This window comes from Lithobates pipiens, unplaced genomic scaffold, assembly GCF_037356315.1.
Source record: "Lithobates pipiens isolate NorthernLeopardFrog02 unplaced genomic scaffold, aLitPip1_a1.2 Scaffold_3, whole genome shotgun sequence".
In the NCBI taxonomy this organism is placed as follows: domain Eukaryota; kingdom Metazoa; phylum Chordata; class Amphibia; order Anura; family Ranidae; genus Lithobates; species Lithobates pipiens.
The window spans coordinates 2,208,338-2,226,445 of record NW_027507790.1 but is presented as its reverse complement, the minus strand read 5'-3'; the positions used below and the strand labels follow the sequence as shown (position 1 = coordinate 2,226,445).

Below are 18,108 nucleotides of genomic sequence, written 5' to 3'. Positions count from 1 at the left end.
CTGCCCCCCCCCCCCCCACCCCTTCAATCTCTTCAGCAATACTGACAGCACTCATACATCTATTTCCCAAAGACAACCTCTGGATATGGCGCTGAGCATGTGCACTGAACTTCATTGGTCAACCATGGCGGGGCCTGTTCTGAGTAAAACCTGTCCTGTTAAACCACTGTACGGTCTTGGCCACTGTGCTGCAGCTCAGTTTCAGGGTCTTGGCAACCTTCTTTTAGTCTAGGCCATCTTTATGTAGAGCAACAATTCTTTTTTTCAGATCCTCAGGGAGTTCTTTGCCATGAGGTGCCATGTTGAACTTCCAGTGACCAGTATAAGAGAGTGAGAGTGATAACACCAAATTTTACACACCTGCTCCCCATTCACACCTAAGACCTTGTAACACTAAGGAGTCACATGACATCAGGGAGGGAAAATGGCTAATTGTGCCCAATTTGGACATTTTCACTTAGGGGTGTACTCACTTTTGTTGACAGCGGTTTAGACATTAATGGCTGTGTGTTGAGTTATTTTGAGGGGACAGAAAATGTACACTGTTATACAAGCTGTACACTCACTACTTTACATTGCAGCAACATTTAATTTCTTTAGTGTTGTCACATGAAAAGATATAATAAAATATTTACAAAAATGTGCAACTTCTTTAAAATGTGACCTATGGTCAATACATAATCCAGAATCCAAAAGGGTCTCTAGATTAAGATCCAGAGTAACAGTATAGCATATAGGACTTGGTATGTTGTATACTCAGTGATACCAGCGGGGTCCAAGCAGTTGAAGCCTGGGTTTTGTGCTCTACTAGTTTTGCACCAAAATAAGCACTTCTTCTGGAACATATAATAATCTATTAAAAGAAGGAGTGTACATGTCAGTTTATTGAATTGCATCAACAAAGTATATAGAACAATGCATAAGAATAAAGTGATTAAATTATTACATCTAAACATAATTAATTATAAGAGGATATAATATGCAGCTTTGTCTGTTGGTGAACAGGCAGGGACAGCGGCCAATGTACATCCACCGGTAAACCCCACAGGCCAAAGGAGGCAGATATGGGGGTACATATTCACATGATATAACTGTTGCAATCTAAAATGAGACCAGGTCATTAGAAAATCATGGAGGGCATTTTTTGGAGATATTTGAAAGATATTTAAATTAAGATGATACTTACTAGGCTATTTTCAAAATAAATCTAACCAACGGTTTCCTCCCTGGGCTATAGGGGGAGGATCCCCAACTAAGATAATATAATAATAATAATAATAATAATAATATAATATAATAATATATAAGATAAGTTAATGTAAGATAGAAAATGTAAACAATACAAATGGGGGATGAGAGTTATTTCAACTTAAAACAGAGAGCCAAAAACAAAAAGTAATAGATGTGTCTGCTATAGCCACTTGTATATTCATCTAGACAAATACAGGTAGTTATGCGGTAGTAGTATATTGGAAAATTCCTAACAGGATATGGATAGGTATATGGTGGTTATAGCTTATCAACAAATGAATACCCGCTCGATGCTGGGTAGAGATGAGCCAAACACCTCCTGGTTCGACTCGCAGCAGGAGCAGTGATTTTAATAATGCTTAAAGTAAAAAAATAAAGATGAAATATTCCTTTAAATATTGTGCCTGAGGCTCTCTTTAGTCTGCCTATAAACTAGTGCATATTTCCCATGTCCATAACAGTACCACAGCAAAATTCAATTTCTAAAAGAAAAAATGTCATTTAAAACTGCTCACGGCTTTGGGATAGAGCGTTAGGACCAGGACACCCCTCCCATCGAGGCAGAGTTTTTCCCTTTTTTTTTCCGGTCCGTTGGCACTGTGATTGAAGATGGATGGACATTTCAGGGTTTTTTTTTTTTTTTAAATAAAGGAAATGTCAAAAACTGTCCCCTGTCATTTTTACATTTTTGACACTTTTTTTGTGAATGAGTAGGGGTACAATGTACCCAATACCCATTTACATGGGGGGGGCGGGATCTGGGGGCCCCTTGTTAAAGGGGGCTTCCATATTCCGATAAGCCCCCCTACCGCAGTCCCCCACATTCACCAGGCAAGGGTTGTGGGGATGAGGACCCCAAAGCACCCTCCCCATGTTGAGGGCATGTGGCCTGTTATGGTTCAGGGGTGCTCTCTCTCATCCCCCCTTTTCCTGTGGCCTGCCAGGTTGTGTGCTCGGATAAGGGTGTGGTATGGATTCTGGGGGGACCCCACACATTTATTTATTTTGGTCCCACTTAATATCCATACCAGACCCGAAAGGAACTCATTCTGTTTTTTTCAAGAATTTGTATGTATAGTGCCAGGATTGGACAATACATTACAGCCACAAACAGTTCCGGGGTTCCCTGTGACGTATGGGTGACCCCGCACCCCTCTGATGTAACACAGGCAGGTTTCCGTTACATCAGAGGGGGGCGGGGTCACCCATACGTCACGGGGAACCCTGGGTTTCCCCTTGCGTCAGAGGGGGGGCGTGGTCAGGTGACGGGTGGCCCCGCCCACCATATATAAGAAACGTCAGGCCGCCAGAATCCTTGCAGTGTCTCCTCCACGGAGACAGAAGAAGGATGTATTCGCTGCGCTGGATGAGATGAGACATCGCTGGAGAGATGACCGTCCGTCGCTGGATAGCAAGAGTGGATTACCGCCGCTGGAATCTTTTTTTTATTTTTTTATTTTTAATAAAGGAATTTTTCAAAAGTGTGTTTGTTTTATTTAACCATTTTTTACACTTTCTTTGTGAAATCTTTTGTACCCCCTTACCATTTCAAACAGGGGGGGGGGGGATCTGGGGGTCCCCTTGTTAAAGGGGGCTTCCAGATTCTGATAAGCCCCCCGCCCGCAGACCTCCACAACCACCGGCCACGGTTGTGGGGATGAGGCCCTTGTCCTCATCAACATGGGGACAAGGTGCTTTGAGGGGTCACAGACCCCCAAAGCATCCTCCCAATGTTGAGGGCATGTGGCCTGGTACGGTTTAGGAGGGAGGGGGGGCCGCTCTCGTCCCCCCCTTTTTTCCTGCGGCCTGCCAGGTTGCGTGCTCGGATAAAGGGTCTGGTATGGATTTTTAGGGGAAACCCCACGTCAATTTTTTTTTAAATTTGACGCGTGGTTCCCCTTAATATCCATACCAGACCTGAAGGGTCTGGTTATGGATATTTAGGGGGAACCCCACGTCAAATTTTTTCTTAAATTTGAGGCAGGGCTCCCCTTAATATCCATACCAGACCTGAAGGGCCTGGTAATTGAATTTGGGGGACCCCCACGCTTTTTTTAAAATGTATTTATTTATTTTTTTATCAATGACTTTCAATGAGTGTTCTCTGTATTACGGGAGCCGACAATTCATAATAGCTGCGAGTGATTTTAAAGGACTTTTTTTCCTGCATAAATGACACTTTGTGCAGGGACAGTTCTAAGCACCAGAAACATGAGCCCCTTCACAGGCATACTATAGACAAACCCCCCCCCCCCTACGAAATTTAAAGGGATATTACACTTTTATTGTTTCACTTTAATCATTATTAAAATCACTGCTCCTGAAAAAACGGCCGTTTTTAAAACTTTTTTTTGCATTGATACATGTCCCCTGGGGCAGGACCCGGGTCCCCAAACACTTTTTAGGACAGTAACTTGCAAATTAGCCTTTAAAATTAGCACTTTAGATTTTGAACGTTGGAGTCCCATAGACTTTAATAGGGTTCTAAAGTATGCTATATACTAGCTCCGTCGAATCTTCTTTATACATTCGACAGACACCATAAGCCTTCAAAGACACATTCGACCGTAATTCATGTGGATTTTCGGACGAATGCAATTTTTGAACGAAAAACTAAATAAATAAAAACGAATTTCGGGAGAAACTAAATAAATTAAGTTTTCGGACGAAAACGAAATTCCGAAACGAAATATTTTACTCTGCACATGTCTAGAAAGGAATATAACAGAAAGTAAAAAAAATTGAATATAATAGAGTAAAACAGAACAACATAGAATATCAAATAAAAGAACAGAATATACTAGAATATAATAGAAACAAATAGAATAGAATAACATAGAAGGGATATAACCATCTTCTGAAATTCAAATAGAATACAATTTGATTGTGAATACATAAGAAGAGAATAGAATTGAAAAGAATAGAATAGAAAAAAAAACTGAATATCATTGAAAAGTAGACTAGAATAGATTTGAATAGAAAGAATATGACCACTTCCCAAAATTCAAATAGAATCAATTTGAATTTGAAAAGGTTAGAAAAGAATAGATTAGAATTGAACAGAAAATAACAGAATAATATAGAAAAAAAACAGAATAGAAAGAATATAACCATTTTCTTAAATTTGAATTTCAAATAGAATAAATTTGAATAGAAAATAATATAATAGAATATAAAAGAATAGAAAATAGAATAGAATAGAATAAACAAATACAAAAGAATATAATTAAAAAATCAATAGAATGGAGTAGAATAGAAAGAATATAGCCCTTTCCCAAAATTCAAATAGAATCAATTCAAATGTGAAAAGAATAGATTAGAACAGGAAGATGGTTATATGCATTCTATTCTATTCAGCTATAACACTATTGTGTTATTATTTATTCTATTTTACTCTATTCTTTTCTATTCTATTCAAATTCGATTTGATTATTTTTGACTTTTGGAAAATTATTATATTCTTTCTATTATAATCTATTCTAGTCTATTGTATTGTCCATTCCATCAGACTCAGGTAATATTTCTGGATCTCCAAATATACATTGACTCCAAATATTGTTTGGCTACAGATCTTTACTGTAAGGAGACCACAGGGAACACCATCCTGCATGCCACTAGCACTCACCCAACTCATTTGAAACATAGTAGATCATACACTCAGTACCTTCGTCTGAGAAGAAATTGCACAAAAAGGCAGCCCAACTTGGTGACAGACTACTACAACGTGGCTATAGTAAGTCCCTTTAAAAAAGGCCTACAATAAAGCTCCATCCCAGTATAGAAACACACTAGTTTACTATACTTCACAACCCACCTCTAGTAATCAGACCTCCATGGTAAAAAGTTTATAACAAAATTCTCGTCTCAACACTCTTATGCCATGTACACACGATCGGAATTTTGGCCAGCAAAAGACCGATGAGAACTTTTCATCGGAAAATGTGTAGGCTCCATCGGAATTTAGCTGGCCGAATTCCCACCAGCAAAAATTTGATAGCATGTACTCAATTTTCCGATGGAAAAACTTTCTATCGGAAATTCCGATCGTGTGTATGCAATTCCGACATGCAAAAACTCACGCATGCTCAGGTTTAACTACGAGATGGAAGCTATTGGCTGCTAGGTATTGAACTTCCTTTTTCTAGTCCTGTCGTACGTGTTGCACGTCACCGCGTTCTTGGCGGTCGGAATTTGGTGTGACCGTGTGTATGCAAGACAGCTTGAGCGGAATTCCGTCGGGAAAACCATCAGACCTTTTTCTGACCATAATTCCGATCGTGTGTACGAGGCATTAGTTACGCTATCTCCTACATAAACACTGACATCTCCTTACTGATGACTGCATCATTTCAAAGCATGTTAAATGTAGCCCTGAAATTGTTTTCCAATGGAATATCCCTCCGTGACCAATTAACCCACAGTCATTACAACCCTACTTTACACAAGAATCATCGCCAATAGGGCATTTAGAAATGTGGTACATGTAACATGTGTCCATGGGTAAATGAAGGTACACGCTTCTACCTACCCAATGGAGCAACATTTAGTTTGTAGCTGTGGATCGTTTTATGTTGGTAAAACCACACGAAAATTTAGGCAGCGGATTGGAAATTATATTTATTATTCAGGTAATGGAAAAATGATTACCCCAGTGAGCCACCACCTCGATTTATACCATAGATTCAATGCCAAGGCAGCAACATTTATTGTATTAGAAGTCATTCCTCAAAATCCAAGGTGCGGCCCCTGGGATAAAATCATTTTGCAAAGAGAAACTCTATGGACAGAATGGCTGAAAAGCTACCAAGGCTTCAGTGAAGTTCTCTCCTACAAACCCTTTTAATAAATTATAACTTCAATCCCATAATATACATAATGCCACACATATCTATTGGTAGATAATCTTCTTCTTGGTGACCTTTATGAATCTATTCTAACGTTTATTTCTTTCATTGCTGCTCCCACTCTAGCCCATGACCCCCCTTGTCTTTTTCCTTCTGCTGATCAACCAGTTTGAAAAATTATTTTGAATATATTGATGGATACCATTGAAGCAATTGTACGATAATGTTTCAATCTTTGTATGATAATGTGTTTCTTGCTTTGTTTTTCTGTGAGCAGCCCAAGGCCGCGGGGGCCTCCGCTCCAGAGTCCCTACCAGTCATAACTCTTGGGTTAGGTATGCGGCTGAAAGCGCCGAGGATGTACCTCCCCATAGTTTATTCGCAGCCTGGGGCTTCATCACCCGCAGCTCTGGGAGGCTTCACTAGAGGGCTCTCCACCCTCAGTGTGGCTCCTGAGCTCCGTGACTTGCCTCTTCTAGCCACATCCTATAGGATTAGCATGCATGGAATTGTCCAGCGCATGCACAATGACAAACAGCCGGGTTGGTGATGGCACACGCCGTTATACATGGCGTATTTTCGGAGACATCACCGATTGGTGTGCATATTTATAGGGGCCAGCTCCCACAGAGAGCAAAAGAAATACAATGGATAGTGGCGCAGGTTGTAGTATATATAGCATGAGATCTGCAACCACATGCTAAAGGTCGTATTACATCATTGTATACACAATTGATATCTAATGCTAATACTGTTATACCTAACTATGTGGCCAAGTGGGAAAAAGATTTGGATTGTACGATCGATTCTAGGTCTTGGTCCAACATATGGTCTTTCACAAAATCTTCCTCTATAAATATATTGGCGTCTGAATCATTATATAAAGTTCTCACATGCTGGTATTTGGTTCCTGCGAGAATCGCCAAATTCTCAACAGACAACACTGGCCTCTGCTTTAATGGCTGTCCAGAAAAAGGTACCTATATACATACCTGGTGGCATTGCTCAATTGTACGATCATTTTGGAAAAAGATCTTTCTGATAATTACAAAATGTTTTGATCGTCCAATTTTTCCAGACCCAATTATAGCTCTCTTTAATTTAAAACCAGCCTTTCTGAATCAGAAACAATTCAAATTAGTTCTTACACTCCTGATAGCCGCAAAGCAGACGATAGCAAATGCGTGGAAAACAGATGTGGTGAATATTGCAGAAACCAAACGTAGAATGAATCAATCTTTCATCCATGCTAAAATGGACGCTATAGATAAAAACCAGATGACAAAGTTTGATATCATATGGAAACCCTGGATTAAATATTATACGTCAGATAATATTGACAACCGAGTTTTATTGTTATCGTGATTAAGATTTTTTATAGAATTACAACATTAGATGATATATAAAACCTCCTCCGGAGAATTATTCCCTCCCCTTCCCCTCCTATATACCTTTTATGTTCTTCCCTTACTATATAATACTTACTATAAACATACTTTTTTTCTGCCCTGTCTCCATAGACTGCTTCCTCACACAGAGCTTAATAGCTCAAAGGACTACCTTGTATGGACGCAGATCTCCTCGTTCAAAAATTTTTATTTTATGTTATGATGTTAAAATCATATATTTTCTTTTAGACATATTTATATTTTCTTGGGATTAAAATGTTTAAAACTCAGCTATAAGAATATTTTCAAATTCTAAAATATATAAGGCCATTTATTGTCATTCCCACGAGAATATCTTGAAATTCTTCTTTGCTTTGTATCATCCATACTTCAATATGTCTACTTTTTATTTCTGGTATCACATAATTTGTCTTATATTCTGTACATGTAATTTATCTTAACATAAAATAAAAATTTTTGAACGAGGAGATCTGCGTCCATACAAGGTAGTCCTTTGAGCTATTAAGCTCTGTGTGAGGAAGCAGTCTATGGAGACAGGGCAGCCTTGAATGGGGAGCCAAAAGCAGACTCCAAACACTTATGCCGCGTACACACGGGCGGACTGTATGGCCTACTTAGTCCGTCGAAACACATTTCAGCGGACAGTCCGCTCGTGTGTGGGCTTCAGCTGACTTTTTCAGTGTGCAGTCTGGCGTACTAAGTATTTCGGATTTTTCGAAATTCTGTCCGTCATACTTTGGTTTCAGCGGACGTGAGTAGGCTAGTTCGACGGACTAAGAATGGCGCATGCTCAGAAAGGATTTACACGGCGGAAGGGTGCATTGCTGTGTATTGGACTTTCTATTTCTAGTCCCGTCGTACGTGCTGTACACGTCATCGCGCAAGCTTTCGACGGACTGTTTGTGCATCCGTGTGTGGTCAAGTCCGTTCATTCGAAAGTATGACGGACTGTCCGTCGGATTGTATGACAGACTAAGTAGGCCATACAGTCCGCCCGTGTGTACGCGGCTTTAGAGAGAAGAAAACAGGAAGCAGCTTACACAGAGAGACTAGGCAGCCTGGCCACCCCAGGACATACCTTGTACCATTGTATACAATATTGATACTCTGGTAAGTGGAGGAACTATTTTAGATGGACCTATAGGTCAATACTTCTACCAACAAATGCCAAATGGGATCTGACTCGACTTCCATTAAGTATCTCAGTTAAGACCTCTTTCTTTCTGACCAACACATTGGCCAAGAGAGTTTCAGAGATCGGGGTCCTCACAAAGAACTGTTTCTCACCTTTTTTCTGAACCGGGTGGTGCTCATTCTCATGCTCAATTCAAAGCCTAAATCAGGGAATTAGAACTTATGTTACTTAAAGAGGATTTTTACTTTGTGAGAGTGTTAGAAACCTTGTTGGACAACTCACATGAATGGGCTGCTAATATTCAGAGGTGCACTCTGTTTTGAGGGGAATGGGTTGGTGGAAGAGGTAAAGGTGTATGTCAAGAACAATAAGAAAGTGCACATGAGAGATGATATCACTAATGCGAGTTGTGATGGCGCAGAGTCATTATGGTTGGAGCTTCATATGCATGTATTAAATAATAAATTAATCATTGGAGTATGGTATGGGTCCCTAACATAAATGAAGAAGAAGAGATCCAGCCATTTTCACAGATTTAAATGGATGGAAAACATGGCATAGTTATTGTTATGGGAGACTTTGAATATCTGGATATTAATTGGACAAATGGAACTGCACCCTCAACAAAGACCTAACAGTTCTCAAACCTATTGCAGAACAATTTAAAAAAGCAAAAAAAATTCCAAAAAAGCAAAAAAACAATTTAAAAAAGAAGACGGTGGAAACCCTGATGTGAAAACATGCTCTGTTGGATCTATTAAGTTCAAACATCATGTAGCTCATCAGTGAAGTGCACATTAGAGACAACTTGGGTAACAGTGATCATAGTGCAATTACATTTGCTGTAAGTTACAGGAAAGAAAAGCATGTTGGTTTAACAAGAACACCACATTTCAAAAGGCTAACTTGAATAAACTGCACTCCTTACTGTATGATGCTAAATGGGACCAAATATTCTTAATGCAGAACACAGAGGACACGAAATATGGGTTCAGCACTAGAATTTTTTTTTATTTAAGTAAGTCACCGGAACCAGGGAGATTAGCTCTGCTATAGTGTTACTGCTATTTCTAATTTTAGGGAAATATTCCTGGCTGGAATGGTACAAGCTGATTGATGCAAATAGGGCAAATATAGTACCATTGTTCAAATGTTCAAAAAAGTTTTGTAATGTACAGTGTGTCACTTTAAACTAGTAATGTTTCCAAAAACTGTTGTAATATCTGTCAAAACTTGTACAGTACTAAATTCTGAACACTACAAGATTTTACTAAACAGCCATTAGTTTAGTAAAACAATAAAACTGTTGCTCAGTTTTAATTTAACTAACAAAACTGCTTTGAATTCCCTGTGCTACAGCTGAATTTCCTTTGAGCTTTGAGTGCAAATCTCCTTGGTATCCTTGCATTAAATAAACTGGATTCTCCTGGCAAGAGATATACTATTTTTAAAGAGAAACTATGAAGAAGGATGCCATAATTTGTTTAACGTTATCTTCAAGTGAGTAATTTTGTAGGAAACGGCATCTCTCAACAATGTTGTCATGAATGAAAAATTTCATTTTTTTAATGTTTATATACTGAAACCTCCACTCTCACATTTTAGGTGAAAACTTACTTTGAAAATTATATTTTCTTTGAAACAGTGTTTTATATGTAAATCCTGATTATTGTCCATTTTTGTTAAAGGCTGTCCTTGTACATTGAACATTTTCTGATTTCAATACACAGAAGGTATAAGATACACAATGGTTTTGTGTATTCTTTTTTTTTTTTTTTTTTTTACTTAGATCTTGTTTAGTGTGTAAAGGTTTAGGTTTTTGGCTACAATATATACCTGTTAACCCGTTTGAAGGGAATTTTATTTTGTTAAGTCATCTCAATCTAGTTATTATTTTTTGTAGTTAACAGATTATTTTTGTATATTCATTTATTGCAAAAAATGAATATACTGTATACCTAAGTGCATGCAGTAAAAATAAGCTGCTGACAACAGGGCACATGTAGGAAACATGTAGGGGGGTCCAAATTACCACTGCTATCTCTGAAAACATTGATAATGAAATATACAGTGTCTTGCAAAAGTATTCAACCCCCCTTGGCTTTTTACCTATTTTGTTACATTACAGCCTTTAGTTCATTTTTTTAAAATCTGAATTATATGTGATGGATCAGAACACAATAGTCTACGTTGGTGAAGTAAAATTAGAAAAATATATACATAAAACAATTTTTCAGAAATTAATAACCACTTGACAACTGGGCAGTTATACCCCCTTCCTAACCAGACCAATTTTCAGCTTTCGGTGCTCTCACATTTTGAATGACAATTACTCATGCAACACTTTACCCATATGAAGTTTTTATCCTTTTTTTCATACAAATAGAGCTTTCTTTTGGTGGTATTTAATCATCGCTGGGTTTTTTATTTTTAGTGCTACAAATCAAAAATGACTGAAAATTTGGTAAAAAAAAAAAAAATCTTTGTTTTTGTTAAAATTTATTGCAGCATATTGGCGAGTATTGGTAGAGTATTGGCGAGTATTGCAAAGTATTGGCAGAGTATTGCAGAGTATTGGCAGAATATTGCAGAGTATTGCACATTATTGCAGAGTATTGCACAGTATGGGCACAGAGCTGCACTGTGGGCACTACAGATCCAGCCCACAGTGCTGCTAAAAATGATCTCTCCCCCTCTCCTCTCTCACTCTACAGATCAGTACAAAGAGGGGAGGGAGGAACCAGCATCATGACATGATGCCAGTTTGTTTACAAGTGATCGCTCCCTCATTTGACGGAGCAATCACGTGGTAAACGGCCGCTACAAGCGGGCATTTACCGCGATCCATGATGCGCCGGGTCTTCTGGACGCAGTGCTCACGGATGTTTGCGGGAGCCCCAGGGGGCACGCGAGAGCAACATTCTGGATAATAGTTCAGAAATTGGACTGATGAAGACAGCTGACCTTACATAATTTTTATATGTTTTTTTCATTAATTTGTATATTATTAATATTATAAATTCATATATCTTTAATTATATTGTGATCATTATTATATTCATTTCAAGTGTTAGCGGTGGTATCGATATAAGGGAGAAAAATTATTTTGTTTTAAATTGATATATAAAGTTGGATTGAGTAAGATTGCAAATGTCAATTCGAACTAAATAATTGAGGTTTTAAATATGCTGATACTAGTTGAATAGTAGTCCATCATCAGCTGGATGTGTGGGCTGCTTAATGGGACAAAAGGTAACAGTTGTGTGGAAGTTTCTCCACGCTGACACCTTAGAGGAAGTTGTTGCGAAATGGCTTCCGGTGTCCTCTTCCTGCCTTTTTAGATATAAATAGCATTAGTGGTAAGGTCTGGCCTGGTCTCCTTTCCCAGTGGAAGCCTTATACGGAGAAACGTGTTGGGTGGAGCCAAGGACCACACAAACGGTACACATTTTATGAGTGGTATAACAGGGATATTTTTGCTATTATCACTAGCATTTTTTATCACTGATTAATTGATTATTGATTTTTTGAGCTGTTGGTGAGAGTGGTTTGGGCACGAAAATTTGTATTTCGGAGACTCATGTGAGCACTCATTTATTTGGACCAAATACGATGCAAGAGAAGCTATTGGCTACTGGCTATTGAACTTCGTTTTTTAGTCCTGTCGTACGTCATCACGTTTAAAATGAACGGCCTTTCATCCGTTCGTGTGTGGGCAAGTCCGTTCATCCAGAAGGTCCATCAAAACTCCGCCGAAAGTCCGTCAGGAATGCCGTCGGACCTAGTCTGCCAGAAAGTTTGGTCCTATGTACGTGGCATTAGAGTATCTGCAGATGTTATGACTAAAGTGTAATATGGATATAACTTGCGGAATTATGAAGAATTTATTTTTCCTGTAAGGGAACATTGGTAAGGGTTCTAGGTTGTCTTCATCTGAACCAAAACTGTGGGAACTCATAAACTGAAGCTGACCAAAATGTGCCCTTTTCAGCCTAGATAAAAGATATGAAATTGTAAAATTAACATGGAGTTTTAAGCCCCATACACACTATCAGTTTGTCTGCTGAGTTTTTCCTTCAGATTTACCAAAACCATATAATATGAGGTCAAACCTTAGGAGTTTCAATTTGTATGCAACCAGGCAGGCCCTTGCACTACATGGTTTTGGTAAACCTGAAGGAAAAACTCAGCACAAAAACCAATAGTGTGTATGGAGCTTTACATTGATGATTTCTCCTTCTGTAAAAGCTAGTGTCCTGGCTTTTATGCTGACCCTCTACATTCAACGTATTAGTCACTGGACCAAAAAAACCCTGTAAGGTAGGCTTTCCTGCCAGGCAGCCCAAACACCACCTTCCCTGCTCAAACAAAATTATCTTCCAAAAAAAAATTTAAAATAACAATTAAACAAAATAAATACAAAAATATTTATTCATGCCCCCTTTTTGCCTCCTGGGATACTGAAGAACTCAAAAATCCCACAGAAATGTGCCCCAACCCATTGCAGGAGTTTATTTGCGTTGGCGTTTGTGTGTACAGGAGACAACAGTGAGACACTCACATTACTTCACTTCCCGAAAATGTCAGAAGCCAAGACCAAAGTAAATATATATATATAAAAAAAATTTGTAACATTTTATATTTTAAAGTATTTTTAAGCTAATTGTTTTTGAGCAAAGGTGATATGTCAAGAAAGTAGATCCTCGATTTGAATGGCAGATCCACCTTAAACCAGACATGGGGCCACTAGCATTTAATAATGTCAGCTATGCATTTCCCTGTGTTTGTCCCATGATAGATTGCATTTGCTACAAAACAGCTGGGACACAGTAGATTCAATATGACCTGGAAATAAGTATATGTATCTCCAGACCCCTTCCTTTGCAATGCCTAATCTGAATGGGCAAGCAAAGCATTTACATCAGCTGTGGTTCTCCCATATTCATAAAAGACAGATATCATTTTATGAATGATGATTGTGGAACGTGATCAAAGGTAAAATGGTCTGTATTGATTAAAAACCACGGTGGCACAGACTTTATTACACCTAATCTTTCTGTCTGCTATAGAGGCAGAATTGATGTGCACACTGTGCAAGGTTTATGCATGTCATGCTATATAAAGGAGGACTGCTTGTTTTATTATTTTTTTCTAAATGCATTGCATCTATTTTGGTAGTAAAGCACACTGATATTGTTACTATGTAGTTTAATTAAGTTTTTTTTGCCTTTAACATTAAAGCCAAATGTCATGCAATAAGCTAAATACAATGTTGAAATACACATATACAGTATGATATATAACATGCCTTGGATGCCATATTAATTTCAATACTTTTAAGTTTGCTGTTGATCCAGGTACCCCTTTTGGATATCACAGTCATTCTGCACTATCTGATACTTTACTACAAAGTAGGCATCTTTGCTATACCGCCTAGTTAAGGAGTACCTAGCTTGTGACTAGAAAGTAAAGGAGAAATGGCACACTGATGAAATATTTACTCTGTATTGTCCTTCTGTCAGTTTTTCTTTTTATAATGGCCCTAATAAATGGGCAGAAAATTGTAATAGAGTAGAGCCCCATTATTTCATTACATTGTCCTGCTATTCCCAAAGTCTGGGTTATTGGACTACAAGATGCTAATAGGAAGAGAGCAGCTGTGTATAAATAATAGTTCATTTTTTATGAATCAATTACTGGAACAAAAAGTTACTTTTTAAATCTGCTTGGAGTTTAACTTTAATAATACATCCTAACAGAAATTAATATTTGTTTTCACACATTTACTTTTTCTGCACAGTTTTTGTTATGGGTAATAGAAATGAAACACAGCCGACTGAATTCATACTTCTAGGGCTGTCACCATATCGTCAACCATTGCTTTTTGGTATATTACTAATAATTTATTTTTTAACCTTGATGAGCAATACTATGATCATTGTGACAGTGACTGTAGATGGTCAACTTCAGTCTCCTATGTATTTTTTCCTGCGGAGCTTGTCTCTTACAGAAATTTTTTACATATCGGTAACAGTTCCCCGAATGCTCAGAGACTTTTTAAATCTAAATAAAGCAATATCTTTTCTGGGTTGTGCTTCCCAACTTTACTTTTTCTGTTTTCTTGGTACAACAGAGTGCTTTCTGCTTGCATTCATGGCATATGACCGATATGTGGCTATCTGTCATCCCCTTCACTATATGACCATAATGACCAAAGCCAAGTGTTTTGAGTTATCACTAGGCTCATGGCTGTCTGGGATTTTTTTGTCATTATTCCAGATTTCCTATGTTTTTAGCTTGCCTTTCTGTTCCTCCAATATCATTGACCATTTTTTCTGTGATATTCTTCCAGTGGTGAAGCTAGCTTGTGCTGACACTTTTGCTAATGAGATAGCAATTATAATATACAGCTCTCTAGTTATACCTCTACCATTCCTGCTTATTCTGGTGTCCTACATATGTATCATTACTGCTATCTTAAGAATGCCCTCAGGTGTGGGAAGAAAGAAAGCATTTTCAACATGTTGGTCCCATCTGACATCTGTAACTTTATTCTATGGAACAGCTACAATGACATATCTCAAGATGAAAGCAACCAAAGCATTTGGAGGTTCAAACGTTATTGCTCTCCTCTATATTGTAGTTATTCCCATGCTTAATCCTCTAATATATAGCTTGAGAAATTCCGTTTTAAAAAATGCCATGAAAAGACTGATACATTTTAACAAGACTTTAAAGTGACTTTTCAGTGTATACCTCTTTTTTTTTTATATATATATATATTTTAAAAGAAACAAAAGAAAATTGTTAGTAATGATGTGGATTATTGTAAAGTGTCTGTAAATGTAGAAAAAAAACAGCTTACTAAAAATGTACTAAAAGTCTACACATTCATTAGGATCTCTTTATTCTTTAATCTAATGTTGATGCAATTAAAAAAAAAAAGTTCTCAAATTCTCCACTTTCATTAAAAGAATACTTTCTGATCCTGCCATGAAGGTCATTGACCGGGAAATTCATATTAAGAGGTGACAATGTTATGCTCCTGTCTTCCAGTTGCTCGCCAGCATTTTTACCTTTCCACATGTCCTTCCAGTAAAGACTACAGATGGCTGTGCCAACATTTATTATGCAGGCATATTTAGTGGGACTGCTTTTTAATTTTATTATTCAGTACGTTTTTTGGCTCTGCGTAACTTCTGCATACTTTCAGCTATTAAAGCTATTCAACTTTTAAAATGTTCAGCTCTTTCAGCTGATGATGACTTCTTCAATTTTTTTTCTACTATGTAAACTTTTTAAAATATTAAGCTTTTTAACACTTTTTTTAACATTGAAGTCAATGAGAGCATGCTTAAAATCCTTAAAATCTTCTTCCGCTACCAAAAGTTTCAGCTCCTTCATACTTTCACCTACAGACGCCAAACAAACTTTAAAATGTTCACAAAATATTCAGCTATCTGGCTATATCTTTTCAGTTTGATATCTTTTTACAGTTTTTGTGAAAAAGCTGTTTAAGTTTAGTGATCATTTCAGAAAATGTCATTAAATTTAGGGCATCCAGGCTTTTGTTGTCTGTTTTGTTTCCATGGTTACCAAAGCTTCTTATACACAGTGAAGGGCAGTGGGGGGAGGGTGCTGGAACATCTCAGATTACAGAGCCTGGGGTAGAGCACAGACACACCATGTACTGATTTATAATAGAGGGATATGATGGGGCAGTTTAGATGGGGGCAGTTTTGATGATATTCAACATTCCCATGTATTTTCTCCAGGAAATGCATTTTCTAGTCTGCATCTGAAAGCTAACCCTGAACAATAGCAAAAATACCAGGATAGCGGCATATTCATGGGTGCCAACATCCCAAAGCATCCAAACATATCTCATTATACAAAGTAGATGACTCCATGTAAGCTGCTTCAACACATTTCAATATCAAGGGGTATATGGTAATCAAATCAGCTATAAACATGAAAAACAAAGGCCCATTCCTTCACATAGAATCCACACAATCCTGTCAGCCTGGGAGTTTAGGGGTATGCACAAGGATTACAGGAGCTCCATTATGAGCTCTCCCAATGATAGTAATAGGTGATATACCATATAGGGACCTAGTAACATCTGTATCAGTGGAGATCCAGCGATTTACCTAATGCAGCAGTTACTAGGTCCCTACTGGGTACTTCACCTATTACTGTCATTAGGAGAGTTCATACTATTGGCTGTCTCCAGTAATCCTTTTGCATATCCTAACACTCCCCAGCTGTTGACAGAATTCTAGGATTCTCTGTTTTAATGTGAAGGGATGGGGCCTTTGTTTTAGGTATTCTGTGGATAACTTAAATCTAAAACATCATTAGTATTGCATAAGGCATGCACTCTTTTCATATTTTCTAAATGTTTTGTATATTCTATACTTCTTGAAATTATATCATCCAGATAGTACTAAATGTGTGAACAAACAAGCTGCTTTTGCTTTTTGTTCTGCCACATTCTGAACCATTGCCCTTCTTTCTGTCTTCACTTCACTACTGGCTACACAATATGATAGGTAAAACATTTGCTAATTTGGAAGTGTTACCTTCGAAGAGAAATATATAGCTGGAAAAGTTACTGGTGAGTTACTTGCAATTGGATTTGTAGTGCCTCTGACAGTTTCCAATGGAGGAGAGACACCAACATGACTCAGATTTTATTTTATCCATGCTGTTATCGAGTTTATCTGTGAGTTTTCTGATAAGTTTATGGAGAGTGCATATCTTTAAATAATGTTTCATATTCTGAGTATGTCATGATTGACGCTGCAGATCCTGTGGCTCTATACCTTTTAAATGCAATACCATCCACTGTAAGTGCCATCAAATTCAACCATGTGTTGAAACTATTAGCATTATAAATATCAGTAAACAATTGCCAAGGATGGTCTTTGCTAAAAGAGTAGCATTGTACACACTTATACTTCTAAGAAATGTATGTGACTTTGGACTTAGAAACACTCTTTTTATGTTATCATACTGCCTAAATATTACCTTTCTTATTATATTTTCAGCAGTAAGCCTTTTAAGTCTTCAGGCTGAACCATTATGAAATGTTTTCCCATGCTTGCAGCAGGATTCTAGTTTTTAAGTGCTTAATCCCTTGTTCTGGTCTAATCATTAAATTGGCACTTCTGTAGTGTCTTTCTTTGCCATATTAGATTACCACATTTCACTAGGTAGACCATTTGGTTTAAGAGATGTATTGTTCTGAAGTAATTGACCAGGTGCATTTCATGTAAAATGAGATTGTGGCACTATTTATTGAAAATAAATAGTGGATTGGATGAATTTAATCCTTAAGTTTAGCCATAGGAAATAGGATAGCATTGTAAGATTGCTATAATCCTTTTTTTTTTCATTACACATCAGGGATTCCAACGCTGAAAAAATTATTTCTTAGGAAGAGTTTTCAGTATAAAGTTCTTCTTGA

General features: G+C 37.6%; 1 protein-coding gene across 3 annotated transcripts; it reads left to right on the top strand.

Moving 5' to 3' along the window:
• Window positions 1–10,063: 10,063 nt before the first annotated feature.
• Window positions 10,064–16,122, top strand: LOC143940092 (olfactory receptor 10A7-like). 3 transcript variants are annotated; one of them, XM_077461144.1, is made up of 2 exons: window positions 10,064–10,244; window positions 14,440–16,122. In XM_077461144.1, exon 2 carries the CDS (start codon window positions 14,448–14,450, stop codon window positions 15,378–15,380), a length of 933 nt encoding a protein of 310 aa, XP_077317270.1. In that variant the 5' UTR covers window positions 10,064–10,244; window positions 14,440–14,447; the 3' UTR covers window positions 15,381–16,122. The 3 variants fall into 3 exon arrangements, with proteins under 3 accessions (XP_077317270.1, XP_077317269.1, XP_077317268.1); XM_077461143.1 differs by having other exon boundaries at window positions 13,997–16,122; XM_077461142.1 differs by having other exon boundaries at window positions 13,981–16,122.
• The last annotated feature ends 1,986 nt before the right edge of the window (window positions 16,123–18,108 follow it).

Excerpts from the sequence above, each read along its gene's own strand:
- LOC143940092 (XM_077461144.1), top strand. The coding sequence starts at position 14,448 with ATGGGTAATAGAAATGAAACACAGCCGACTGAATTCATACTTCTAGGG.